General features: G+C 42.3%; 1 protein-coding gene and 1 long non-coding RNA gene across 2 annotated transcripts; both read right to left on the minus strand.

The window, feature by feature from the left end:
* Positions 1-280: 280 nt before the first annotated feature.
* Positions 281-1,424, minus strand: LOC134212381 (mitochondrial coenzyme A diphosphatase NUDT8). The gene is made up of 2 exons (XM_062690168.1): positions 864-1,424; positions 281-809 (listed from the first exon to the last, which is right to left on the minus strand). The coding sequence occupies exons 1-2, from the start codon at positions 1,150-1,152 to the stop codon at positions 388-390; spliced, it is 711 nt and encodes a 236-aa protein (XP_062546152.1). The 5' UTR covers positions 1,153-1,424; the 3' UTR covers positions 281-387.
* Positions 1,425-2,726: 1,302 nt separating this feature from the next.
* Positions 2,727-3,541, minus strand: LOC134212389 (uncharacterized). Its single transcript, XR_009979261.1, has 3 exons — positions 3,210-3,541; positions 2,948-3,148; positions 2,727-2,843 (listed from the first exon to the last, which is right to left on the minus strand). It is a non-coding gene; the product is annotated as an uncharacterized LOC134212389 (long non-coding RNA).
* Positions 3,542-13,450: the final 9,909 nt, after the last annotated feature.

Genomic DNA, 13,450 nt, shown 5'->3' on the forward strand with positions numbered 1-13,450 from the left:
AATCGTCATCGGTATAACTTTCTTTGCTTAAAATAATGGATAATAAATCCATACGTAAACATAAAATACGCTTCGATTGGGTTTTGACACTTTTTGGAGCAAAATCATTTTTCGGCGAGAGAGCGAAATGATGCGATTCTGCGTGAAAAACCCATGCGCGATGCTCTCCATACAGAATCGCAAGTGAGTCTGCTCGCGCATGAGGCACTGCTTATCGTCGCAGATTTGGCGCGGAAAATATTTCAGGATCCTCGTAACAACCCTGAAAACATATCCATAATCAATTTAATCCAAGAAATGCAACAAAAACCTTTATTTTATAACACAAACAATAAATTATCATTTCTGATCACTTCCGACTCATTTGGTAGCATAGTTCATCAAGCATCACCTTTTGTATTGCTTCAAAAACGGCAAACGCCTCGCGTACACGTTTTTCGGCAGCAACGCCGTCAGGAACAAATGCGTAATAATCCCGGTCATACCCCAGACGATTTCCTCTCCACCCAAGTAAACCGGAACGGTGTATAGCGTCCGAAACTGCGTATGCCGTCGATTTCCCTCCGTCACAAATGTTTCCACCGGTACCGTAAACACTTTTTGCACCTCGCTCGGGTTCGGTTTCAGCAGGGTAGGCCCGTAGTCACGGATTGTGCCCACCACCGGCGTTATGGCGGGTCCAAAGTTTGGCACCAGCTCGTTGCCGCAGCCCCACACCTGAATCCGGTCGCGTGGTATACCGACTTCTTCCTCGGTTTCTCGAATGGCGCACGCTTCGAAGCTGGCGTCCGTCGGGTCCCGGATGCCACCTAAAACGTCATCGGTTAGGTAAACATTGGGTTAACAATGCTAGTGGAACTGACCTGGAAAGGACACCTGCCCACGGAAGTGGCTCAGCTTGATCGACCGCTGTGTGTAGAGGAAGCTAACCTTGCCGTCCACCAGACAGAGCGCGACCAGGACGGCAGCATATTTCGAGGGCGATTCACGGTTGAGACGAATCCGAGGAAGAGCCTGGAAGTTGCTTATCACTTTCTGTTGGAGGCTCGGATCAGTCAAGAGCGCGGGATTTAGAAAGTTGGAAAGCGATGAGCTGAAACGGTTGCAACATTGGCGAAGAGGAAGCCGAGGTAGCGCTCTGGATGTTATCATATTGTAGCATGAGAGAGCGGGAGTTATAAGATCAGCTGTTTTCGGATTTCTTTAGCTCGAGTGTTGCACAAGACATTTGAAAATTCTTGAGAAGCGTATTGTCAAAAAGGCATCTGTGACAATTTTTATTTGCACTCGTACGGCATGTTGAAAATACAAAAATATAGAAATTCTTTGTTTTTGATAGAGATAATAAATATAGGAGCTATGAGGGGAATAAGCGCAGTAATGCTATTTAGGTATTTTTACTTCAATCAACACAATTAGCCGGTGCAAACATCTCATCCAAGTTCAATCAGATTTTTATGCAATCAGCTGTTTTTGACAGTTTATACAGAAAAAAAAACCTCTAGCGGGGAGTAGCAGAAGTTCAGGCAAAATACCGAGGGGTGCATAAATGCATTAAATAATACATTAGTTCACTGACAATATTTTCTCCACAAAACTTGATCAATATTTTCATTGATGACTCATCCCGAGCAGGAGAGATTGACTCAATAATACGTCCAAGATTTTTTTGTGTACAGGTTATCCGACTTGTGAATATCCACAACTCAGCCATCTTGGAATTTTGTATGGAATTTTTGCTCGTTTGTTTACGTTTTGCACTGAAAATGTATGTTTCCCCCCCGCGCTGGTTATTCCCATCTACTGACGAAGTCGGATAACCTGTACATGAAAAAATCTTGAAGACGTCATTCTGTTATTGATACCATTATCTGTTATGAACTAGCCTTGCATAAGTAGAGATGTCGTAAAATCCCAATTAATCGATTAGTTACTAATCGATTACTCTTGATTCTTGTCGATTATTGAATCGATTAATCATTGTATAGTAATCTATTCAAAATTAATCGATTATCACAACGATGAATCGATTAATCGAAATAATCAATTAATTTTCGACATCCTTATGATGTCGTAAAATTCTGATTAATCGATTAGTAACTAATCGATTACTCACGATTCATCTCGATTATTGAATCGATTAATCGTTGGGTAATAATCGATTCCAAACTAATTGATTATCACAACGATGAATCGATTAATCAAGTAATCGATTAATTTGCGACATCTCTATGCATAAGAGGTAAAATACACGCAGTTTGAGTCAATCCATAATATTGTTGTTTCTACAATCAAGGATTTAGTTGCGTTATTGTAAAAACAACAATATTATTGTTGAAATAATTGTGATTCAATTGTTGATTTAATGTGTGAATACGATTGATTCAACAATAGAATATTGTTGAAATAATCATATATGTATGTATTTATATAATTTCCACAGACAAACAGACATAACACTCGTCAAATTTCCATCGTTCACTAATTTACTGGTCGATTCAAATAATCATGAGTTGGTTAATCGATCACTTGTGGCGTGCGCATCGGATTTGCTTGAGTTTGACGCCTGCTCACTACCGCCATCTGGTTCGTGATTTGCCTATCTAACTGGAATCAACAGATGTCGTTAGTGTTTGAATGACGATTAATTTGATGAGTTAATGTTCCATGTGTTATGTCTGTTTGTCTGTGTAATTTCTATTTTCGAAAGAAATCAAAAATTTATACTCAGTAAGCATTTATTTTATCATTTTATTAAAATATTTATACCATTTATGTTAGTCAATCTGCTGTTGTTTATGATGTTGTATGGAATAAGTGGTTGCACATGACTGCAAAAAATCCTGAAAATAAATAATATACTTTTTTAAACTCTAGTTTCTATTTTGTTATTAAATTACGTTTGATTTAGATTGAAAACGAAAGTAATAAAAATATGATTTTATACCTGGTCTTTTCCCCATCTGTTTAGTCAGGAATACATGGAGGAGGCTGAGGGAAAGCCAATAAAACAAAAGTTCCACTCAATGGACGCCTCGATCGATGGACGTAGGTAGTGGTTTCACGCCCCAACAACAAAGGTAGCCGTAGTACTTTTCTGGTTCTGCCTTCCCTTTTCTGGTTCTGGACTCGGTTCTGGAGCTGCATTCTGAAAATGTGACAATAATCTGTACAGAAATTCGATAATTATTTGTATACTTTGAACTTACCTATAGGTATACACATATGTTTGCATCACAACGTTGCTGAATTTTCTTAGCAGTGATTTTCATATAACGGGGAAATCTTTTAATAAACTTTAAACCAACGGCTTATATTTATTTGAGGCCAGGTGAAAAATATAAAATGAAAACAAAATAAATACACGCTTATTCCCATTACCGCAAACTAGAAAAAAATAAAATCGATTGAAATAAAAATAATATTGTTGTTTTAAACACACAATATTGTTAAATCAACAATCAAATCTTTTTATTTCAATAATAAGTCGATTGTTGGAATCAACAATATACTTTTTTAGTTTAACCGTACAAAATTTAGCTGCGTGTACCAAAAATTAATATGCACAATATTTTAGGCATAACATACTCCTGTTATTACAGTACAAAACGCATATTGCGATTTGCAAATAAAAATAAGCATTGCAGACAACATGCAAGCAACTTGCACAGGTGGGGTTCGTTTCCTGGTCCCGGTCTGGGCCATTTTCGGTTTGGAAATGATGAGCCTCATGATATACGAATGCAAAATGGTAACTTGGCTTAGAAACCTCGTGTTTAATATCTGTGGCAGTGCTGAATGAACACTAAGCAGCGAAGCGGCAATGTCCCAGTGGGGGATGCAATGGCAATAAGAAGAATAAGAATAAGAAGAAACATCGACGAACCGGTTTCTGTTCTCGATTTTTAAAATAGTTAAAGGCTTTAAAAATATGGGTTCTTCGGGAAAGTTTACCTTAAACAAGCCAAAGAATCGACTGAGATTAAGTGATGAACTTTATGTTGATTTAAAAATCACTATGGCAAAGAATTAAAAAAATATGAAAAATGGATTCAAATTTGAAAAATGGACTCGATAACAGAAATTGGTATGATTTTTATTTTTATCATCAGACTAAGGCCGGAGTGGCCTGTGTTGCACATAAAAGACTTCTCCATTCAGCTCGGTTCATGGCTGCACTTCGCCAACCACGCAGTCTGCGGAGGATCCGCAAGTCGTCCTCCACCTGATCGATCCACCTTGCCCGCTGTGCACCTCGCCTTCTTGTTCCCGTCGGATCGTTGTCGAGAACCATTTTCACCGGATTACTGTCCGACATTCTGGCTACGTGCCCGGCCCACCGCAGTCTTCCGATTTTCGCGGTGTGAACGATGGATGGTTCTCCCAACAGCTGATGCAACTCGTGGTTCATTCGCCTTCTCCACGTACCGTCCGCCATCTGCAACCCACCATAGATGGTACGCAACACTTTCCTTTCGAAAACTCCCAGTGCGCGTTGGTCCTCCACGAGCATCGTCCAGGTCTCGTGTCCGTAGAGAACTACCGGTCTTATAAGCGTTTTGTAGATAGTCAGTTTGGTACGGCGGCGAACTCTATTCGATCGGAGCGTCTTGCGGAGCCCAAAGTACGTACGGTTTCCAGCCACTATGCGCCTCTGAATTTCTCTGCTGGTATCGTTATCGGCGGTCACCAGTGAGCCCAAGTACACGAATTCTTCAACCACCTCGATTTCGTCACCACCGATAGAAACTCGTGGTGGGTGGCTCACATTGACCTCTCTTGAGCCTCTTCCTATCATGTACTTCGTCTTCGACGTGTTGATGACTAGTCCAATCCGTTTAGCTTCGCTTTTCAGTCTGATGTAGGCTTCCTCCATCCTCTCAAAGTTACGTGCCATGATATCAATGTCGTCGGCGAAACCAAATAACTGGACGGACTTCGTGAAAATCGTACCACTCGTGTCAATCCCTGCCCTTCGTATTACTCCCTCCAAAGCGATGTTGAATAGCAGACACGAAAGACCATCACCTTGCCGTAACCCTCTACGGGTTTCGAAGGGACTCGAGAATGCCCCTGAAACTCGAACTACGCACATCACCCGATCCATCGTCGCCTTGATCAACCGTATCAGTTTATCCGGAAATCCGTTTTCGTGCATTAGCTGCCATAGCTGGTCCCGATCGATTGTATCATATGCGGCTTTGAAGTCGATAAATAGATGATGTGTGGGCACGTTGTATTCGCGACATTTCTGCAATACCTGACGTATGGCGAACACCTGGTCTGTGGTAGAGCGTTCACCCATAAATCCCGCCTGGTACTGCCCCACGAACTCCCTTGCAATTGGTGTTAGTCGACGGCATAAAATTTGGGAGAGTACCTTGTAGGCGGCGTTCAGCAATGTGATTGCGCGGTAGTTGCTACAATCCAGCTTATCGCCCTTTTTGTAGATGGGACACACGACACCTTCCATCCACTCCTGCGGCAGAACCTCATCCTCCCAAACCTTGGTAATCACCCAATGCAGCGCTCTAGCCAGTGCTTCACCACCGTGTTTAAACAGCTCTCCTGGTAGTTGGTCAACTCCAGGGGCTTTGTTGTTTTCAGCCGGCCGATCTCCTCCTGGATTTCCTGGAGATTCGGAGCCGGAAGTCGCATGTCCTGCGCGCGTGCTCCTAGGTTCATTACCATACCGCCACCGTTGTCTGCCATATCGCCATTCAGGTGCTCTTCGTAGTGCTGCCGCCACCTTTGGATCACCTCACGCTCGTTCGTAAGAAGGTTCCCGTTTATGTCCTTACACATATCGGGCTGTGGCACGTGGCCCTTACGTGAACGGTTCAACTTCTCATAGAACTTTCGTACGTTATTAGCGCGGTACAGTCCCTCCGTCTCTTCACGGTCTTGAAATTGGTATGAACTTGTCTTGAATAAGAGGTAAAATACTAAAAATTAATATGCAAAATACTTCAGGCATAACAAAGGTATTTAATACCAAGCGAATAATAATTTATTATGCGGTCGGTATTGTATTAACTAAGTATTTTGCATCCGTGGTGCTGGCCGGGATACGAGCAACCTTACACACTTAAAATAGATCGCAGATTTCTGTGATTTTTTTTACCGAAAGCTATCTGTGAACGGAAATTTTACAGATATCTCTGTGATATTTGAAGAATTCAAAAGTGACAGATCAAAATACACCGAACGTTCGGTAATATAGGCAGGTTTACGAAAATCTGCGAAATTATCACAGAAAATTCGGTGAAAATGAATATTGCTATGGATTTCTATGATTTTACCGGTACTTCTGTAAAACCGTTGCTGTCAAACACTTGTCATTCATATTGAAACTATCAAGAAACATCACACGGTAGATAACGAAAAATTCAATTAGTCGAAAAATGGACGTAAAAAATCCGAGATATCGATGATCGGCATTTTTCGTAAGTATACGACGAAAATCAATCAAACACTTTTCAATCGTTTTTATACTTCTTTTTATGCCGGATCAGGTTATATCATCAAAACATTGATCACCATGTACCTATCGATGAACTATTGTCGACCCGCATGCAACCAAAGTGCCCGAAGAACAAGTGCCTGCACAAAATTTAAATTAATTCTCATCTGCTTCAATACTACATTTTCATTTAAAATAATCCGAATAACATACACACAAAAAAAAAAGTTGGTAAAAATCAAAGAAACGTTAGTAAAATTAAGAAAATTTGTTAGTGATTTTCAGTAGAAAGTATAGGATTGTTAAATTTACCAATGCAAAAAATGTCACTTCTGCAAGAGCTTTGAAAAACGTCAAACCTTTTATATTAACATTTTTCTCTCAAAATAAGATGTCCTTTTTACATTGGAGTCAACTACTGGTACTTTCAAAGCAACAATTTTTTTAACTTTCATTTTCATATTTGCATTTTCATTTTGAATTTGCCAAAATAAAATTCTACAAATTTAAAATTGATTAAATGTTTCATTTTTATTATCGCATTCAATGTTTCAATGAATTGATCAATCAGAAACATTAAACAATAAAAAAATATTTGAAAGCCACGGAATACGGCTGCTACTTCCTATGTAATACATGTTCCGCAGAACTGGACTAAAATCGTTCAGCGGCTTCGATGCGCTGGAGAATCGGCTGGAGCAAGTTGCCGCATAACATTATTAAATCGTTGTACGTTGTATCCTCGAATGGGCGTGAAATTCGTTCATGAAGCACTCGATGGTCAGTGGTAGATTGATTGTTGGCGGACACCAGTTATTCATACTTCTCAATCTCGATAACCTCTGTGGAATGAAAGGGGGGAAATAAACAAATGAGGAAATAATATTCAACTTGTTATGCCTTACCTCTTATTTGTCCTTGATATGAAATTCGTTTCCGAAGTGCTTCGCCAGCTGGCACCAGCTTGCCTTTTGAAAAAAGCAACGCCGTTAAACTTCAAACAACTTATGCTGGACCGTTTTAATGGTCGATAATTGATGGTAGAGACGTCGGGCCGGGACGAGTTTGTCGGATGCCGCTGGGACATCTTGATCTCATGAAACTGCTGCGAACTGCGTGAACGTCCAGAAACCTTTGCATCCATGCAGTAAACTACTCACATACGGTTCCATAATCTCAAAGTCCTTCTGCTTAATTCGCGTCAGCGGATTCACTACATCAGTAAGGATGTCCTTGGAGGTGCCAGAACGGATGTGGAAAGCGCATCTGGAGATCTTTTTTGGCGGAAAGAGAACTTCACAGCGCCGGAACGCGGGATAGTTGTTTTTGTTTTAATGGTTTTAATTTTGTTTTGCAACTGTCACCGACAGTCGAGGGCTGCCAGTTACATTATTTCTTCATTATTCAGTGCTGCCAAAATTGTGAAATGATGAAGTTTTTTTTGATTATTTTGAATTTCTTGCTTTGAGAGTTTTGACTGTAAAAATATGAAACTTTCAGATCAATCAATTTAGCATTTGACTGAAAGTTTTAACTCTTAAAAATACCAAATTCTTCGTGCTTTCAAAATAAAATTGGAAAATGTTGGAATCCCAACTTTTTTTTGCTCTGTGTACATATTTTTTCATATCCGATTTTTATAGCACCAAAGCAGAAAAAAAAGCGAAAGTCGCAACATTGTCTTTTTTTAAGTTTCTCCTAATTAGGTCCGCTCTGAGCTAATTCTTATTCATACCTGATAAAGCACCGCGCCTTCTATCGAATAGAAGTAGAAAACAGGTCCCAATCTTTTTGAAATCAGCTGAAAAGTTTATAACTTTTGTCATACTGAAACAACGTCCAGCTGTTCTGTAAAATCACTGAACCATACGGCGAAACAATGAGAAATTTACAGAAAATTTGCGAAAAAGTACTGAAACGTTCGGTGATATTTGTCACAAAACAAGAACAAAATCACAGAAAATCTGTAAAAAAATACAGAACATTTCGGTACATTTGACAGGTGACTTTTCTTGAATTTTACAGATTGTTCGGTGATTTGAAAAATCACCGAACTTTTTACCGAAACTTCTGCTGTTGAGATTTCGGTGAAATTTCACCGAAATCTGTGAAATATTTTAAGTGTGTAGGGAAGATCGGGTAACCAACCCCGGTGGGAACTATGGTCGTATGCTGACAGGGAAGGGGGTTTGCTCCTCTCCGGAGGTGCAAATCTTACTGAGCGTCTGTTCTCCATGTCAGGATCGGCTCACCACAGTGTCTGTTCATGTTAGGGGCGGCTGATGATCGTCCGAGTGCCAGCGAGGGACTCTAAGTGAAACTGTGCACCATGGTCCACCGGAAATAAGGAGGAATGGTCCTCCGGAAATGTAGGGGGTTTGGTGTCAGGCCCGGCGAAGGCCGCTGCGACGAAAAGGGACTAGCGATTGGAAACTCGGTTCGTGGAACTGTAAATCTCTCAACTTCATCGGGAGCACACGCATACTCGCCGATGTGCTCAAGGACCGTGGATTCGGCATCGTAGCGCTGCAGGAGGTTTGTTGGAAGGGATCAATGGTGCGAACGTTTAGAGGTAATCATACCATCTACCAGAGCTGCGGCAAAACACACGAGCTGGGAACAGCTTTCATAGTGATGGGCGATATGCAAAGGCGCGTGATCGGGTGGTGGCCGATCAATGAAAGAATGTGCAAGTTGAGGATCGAAGGCCGGTTCTTCAACTTCAGCATAATCAACGTCCATAGCACACACTCCGGAAGCACTGATGATGATAAGGACGCATTCTACGCGCAGCTGGAACGTGAGGACGACACTTCTCCGATATTATCGACGTCAGGACATATCGTGGCGCTAACATCGACTCTGACCACTATCTGGTGATGGTTAAACTGCGCCCAAAACTATCCGTCATCAACAATGTTCGGTACCGACGACCGCCGCGGTACGACCTAGAGCGACTGAAGTAACCTGATGTCGCCACTGCATACGCGCAGCATCTCGAGGCAGCGTTGCCGGAAGAGGGTGAGCTCGATGGGGCCCCTCTTGAGGACTGCTGGAATACAGTCAAAGCAGCCATTAACGACGCAGCGGAGAACAAGAAACACGCAAGTTCTATCAGAAGCTCAACGCATCCCGCAAAGGCTTCGTGCCGCGAGCCGAAATATGCCGGGATAAGGATGGGAGCATCTTGACGGACGAACGTGTGGTGATCGAAAGGTGGAAGCAGCACTACGAGGAACATTTGACTGGCGCTGAGAGTACAGGCAGTGAAAGTCAAGGCAGCGGAGGAGATGACTACGTCAGTTCAGCGGACGATGGAAGCCAACCAGCCCCCACCTTGAGGTAAGTTAAGGATGCCATTCAACAGCTAAAGACCAATAAAGCAGCTGGTAAGGATGGTATTGGAGCTGAGCTCATCAAGATGGCCCCGGAAAAGCTGGCCACTTGCCTGCACAAACTGATAGTCAGAATCTGGGAAACCGAACAGCTACCGGAGGAGTGGAAGGAAGGAGTTGTATGCCCCATCTACAAGAAAGGCGACAAGCTGGAGTGTGAGAACTTTCGAGCGATCACCATCCTTAATGCCGCCTACAAAGTGATATCCCAGATCATCTTCCGTCGTCTGTCACCATTAGTGAATGAGTTCGTGGGAAATTATCAAGCCGGCTTCGTTGATGGCCGCTCGACAACGGACCAGATCTTTACTGTACGGCAAATCCTTCAAAAATGCCGTGAATACCAGGTCCCAACGCACCATCTATTCATTGATTTCAAGGCGGCATACGACAGTATAGACCGCGTAGTGCTATGGAAAATTATGGACGAGAACAGCTTCCCTGAGAAGCTTACCAGACTGATCAAAGCAACGGTGGATGGTGTGCAAAATTGTGAGAAGATTTCGGGCGAACTCTCCAGTTCGTTCGAATCGCGCCGGGGACTAAGACAAGGTGATGGACTTTCGTGCATGTTGTTCAACATTGCGCTAGAAGGTGTCATGCGGAGAGCCGGGTGTAACAGCCGGGGTACGATTTTCAACAGATCCAGTCAATTTATTTGCTTCGCGGATGACATGGACATTGTCGGCCGAACATTTGCAAAGGTGGCAGAACTGTACACCCGCCTGAAACGTGAAGCAACAAAAGTTGGACTGGTGGTGAATGCGTCAAAGACAAAGTACATGCTTGTGGGCGGAACCGAGCGCGACAGGGCCCGCCTGGGAAGTAGTGTTACGATAGACGGGGATACCTTCGAGGTGGTCGAGGAATTCGTCTACCTCGGATCCTTGCTAACGGCTGACAACAACGTTAGTCGTGAAATACGAAGGCACATCATCTGTGGAAGTCGGGCCTACTACGGGCTCCAGAAGAAACTGCGGTCGAAAAAGATTCGCCACCGCACCAAATGTGTCATGTACAAGACGTTAATAAGACCGGTTGTCCTCTACGGACATGAAACATGGACAATGCTCTTGGAGGACTTGTAAGCACTCGGAGTATTCGAGAGACGGGTGCTTAGGACCATCTTTGGCGGTGTGCATGAAGACGGTGTGTGGCGGCGAAGAATGAACCATGAGCTCGCCCAACTCTACGGCGAACCCAGTATCCAGAAGGTAGCTAAAGCCGGAAGGGTACGATGGGCAGGACATCTTGCAAGAATGCCGGCAAAGATGGTGTTCGCTTCCGATCCGGCAGGTACGAGACGGTGTGGAGCGCAACGAGCGAGATGGGCAGACCAGGTGCAAAACGACTTGGCGAGCGTGGAGCGTATCCGAGGATGGAGAGATGCGGCCTCGAACCGTGTATTGTGACGTCATATTGTTGATTCAGTGTTATCTGTTTAGATGTAAACTAAATAAATGAAAATGAACATTGTTTATCTCGACGTGGGAGGGGAGCACTAGACCATCGAATGTAAATATGACAGTATACAACGATTTGATTGAGCCATCATTCGCTTTTTTGGTTATGCGACGACACTCAACTATCGGTGGATTTTCTGTTTGGTACATTTTAGCTTTATCGAATGCAACAGCCGTTGTTAATTCCTCCGTATTCACTTCGGGCTCGATGTAAGCCACACCGAGGCACTCCACTAAACGTTGCGGGATCGAGAATTATACGTTTTTTTGCTCTGTTTCCACCAGTAGGTTGGCGGCCGAGCTGAGCGCATCAAGATGTTTAGCTTCTTCTTTGACATCGGAATAGATCGAACATAATCGCTTCCGAACTTTTGGATTAGCATTTTTCCTATTTTAGTAGCAACAATGTTGGCACCGTTTCTTGATTCTGCGATTATCAAAAACGGACCGGAATTTGCCTCGTTGTATTTTCTTATCCGCCGCACGGGCAGACTATCATCGTTGGGGACCGACATTTGCCGCACAATAGTTGTGAGCGTAGGTAGAGAAAAAGAGATGTTATTGACTTGCTTCACAGAGCGAGCGATATCGATGTGATACGTACCTGAGACGAGACCTGCAAAGACACTGCTTCTTTTCTCTTGTTTCGACACTTGTTCTTCTTTTCATCACAGTTGACCATCAAGTTTCAACTGTTTACTTGACTGTTTCACCTAAGCCCCAGGTGGACCCTTCTGAGCACAATAAAAGTGTGTCCAATTGAACCGGTGCCAGCGAAAGTGGTACATGTTACATTGAGTACATTTTCCAGGAGACGCATTTTCCCAAAAACATCGAATAATAAATTCATATTTGCAATTTTTTGCAACTAAACTGTACCAACATGTTATGACTGATGTGCCTAAAGATAGTAGTGAAAAATAAGCAAATTTTATGACAAATTTCAAGATTATTAGAACAAATTGCACATGTACCACTATTAATGGAAGCAAAAGGAAACAGAAACCGAAAAACGTTGACAGTAAAAGTGGTACATGTACATTTTCAAAATCATTTTAAACGGCAGTAAACTATCTTGAAATACAAAATAGGATTAAAATCTGTTAAGAAAACAACCATGTTGCTGAATTTTCTTTTAAGGTCACTCCTGACGGAATCCAAGTTTAAAAGTGCTCGCGTTTTCGGTGGCACACCACTCGATTCAGAGGCGGCGCACAACTGTCATTTTTGTTCATTTAGCTTTGCTGCGTCGCAGCATGCGTGAAATAATAAAAATGACAGTTGTGCGTTGCTTCCGTATCGAGTGGTGTGCCCCCGAAAACGCGAGCACTTTGAAACTTGGATTCCGTCAGGAGTGACCTTAAATAAGCTGATTTTAGTGGGTGGAACTGTACATGTACCACTTTTTCTGGCAACGAAATGGCCATTGTGATATATACCAGAAAATAAAATGTGCATATCTCCAGATTTAGTTGCCAAAAATCACTTTTTCGTTATTCCCTTGCTAGATCTTTGCAAATAGAAGCTGTTGGTGTAAAAAACTCAAAATTGACAAAAATGGTTTATGTACCACTTTTGCTGGCACCGGTTCAATTCACGAATTCTTCTTCTTCTTCTTCTTATTGGCATTACATCCCAACACTGGGACAGAGCCGCCTCGCAGCTTAGTGTTCATTAATCACTTCCACATAGGGCTTCCATTCCCGGAAACGATTTCCCGGGAAATCATATTTCCCGGGATTCCCGATTCCCGGGATTTATATATCAGTTTCCCGAATTTCCCTGGAAATGAACGAACTAAAATATTTTGTAATAATTGTCTTATTTTTTTAATTTGATGATAACGGATTTTGGGGTATCAATTACATTTTTTACTAGCATCATTATTTCATTTTTGAAGTTTAAGAATTTCAGTTATAACTGAAAATGTTACAGAATTATACGGTGCATTCCAACACGTGTTGAAGAGAGGCGAGACAAAGAATCAGTTTGTATCTATCGTTCGTTTATTCAGTAGGTTCAAACGTCGGTAAGCGTTGTGAAGTCGAAATAAAAATTTAGTGTCTGTGGTGAAACAAAAGAGCTACCAATTTTCGCAGATTTTCAGGCAATAGCAGTGATCGCTTTGG

The sequence above is a fragment of the Armigeres subalbatus genome, chromosome 1, assembly GCF_024139115.2.
Source record: "Armigeres subalbatus isolate Guangzhou_Male chromosome 1, GZ_Asu_2, whole genome shotgun sequence".
NCBI lineage: Eukaryota > Metazoa > Arthropoda > Insecta > Diptera > Culicidae > Armigeres > Armigeres subalbatus.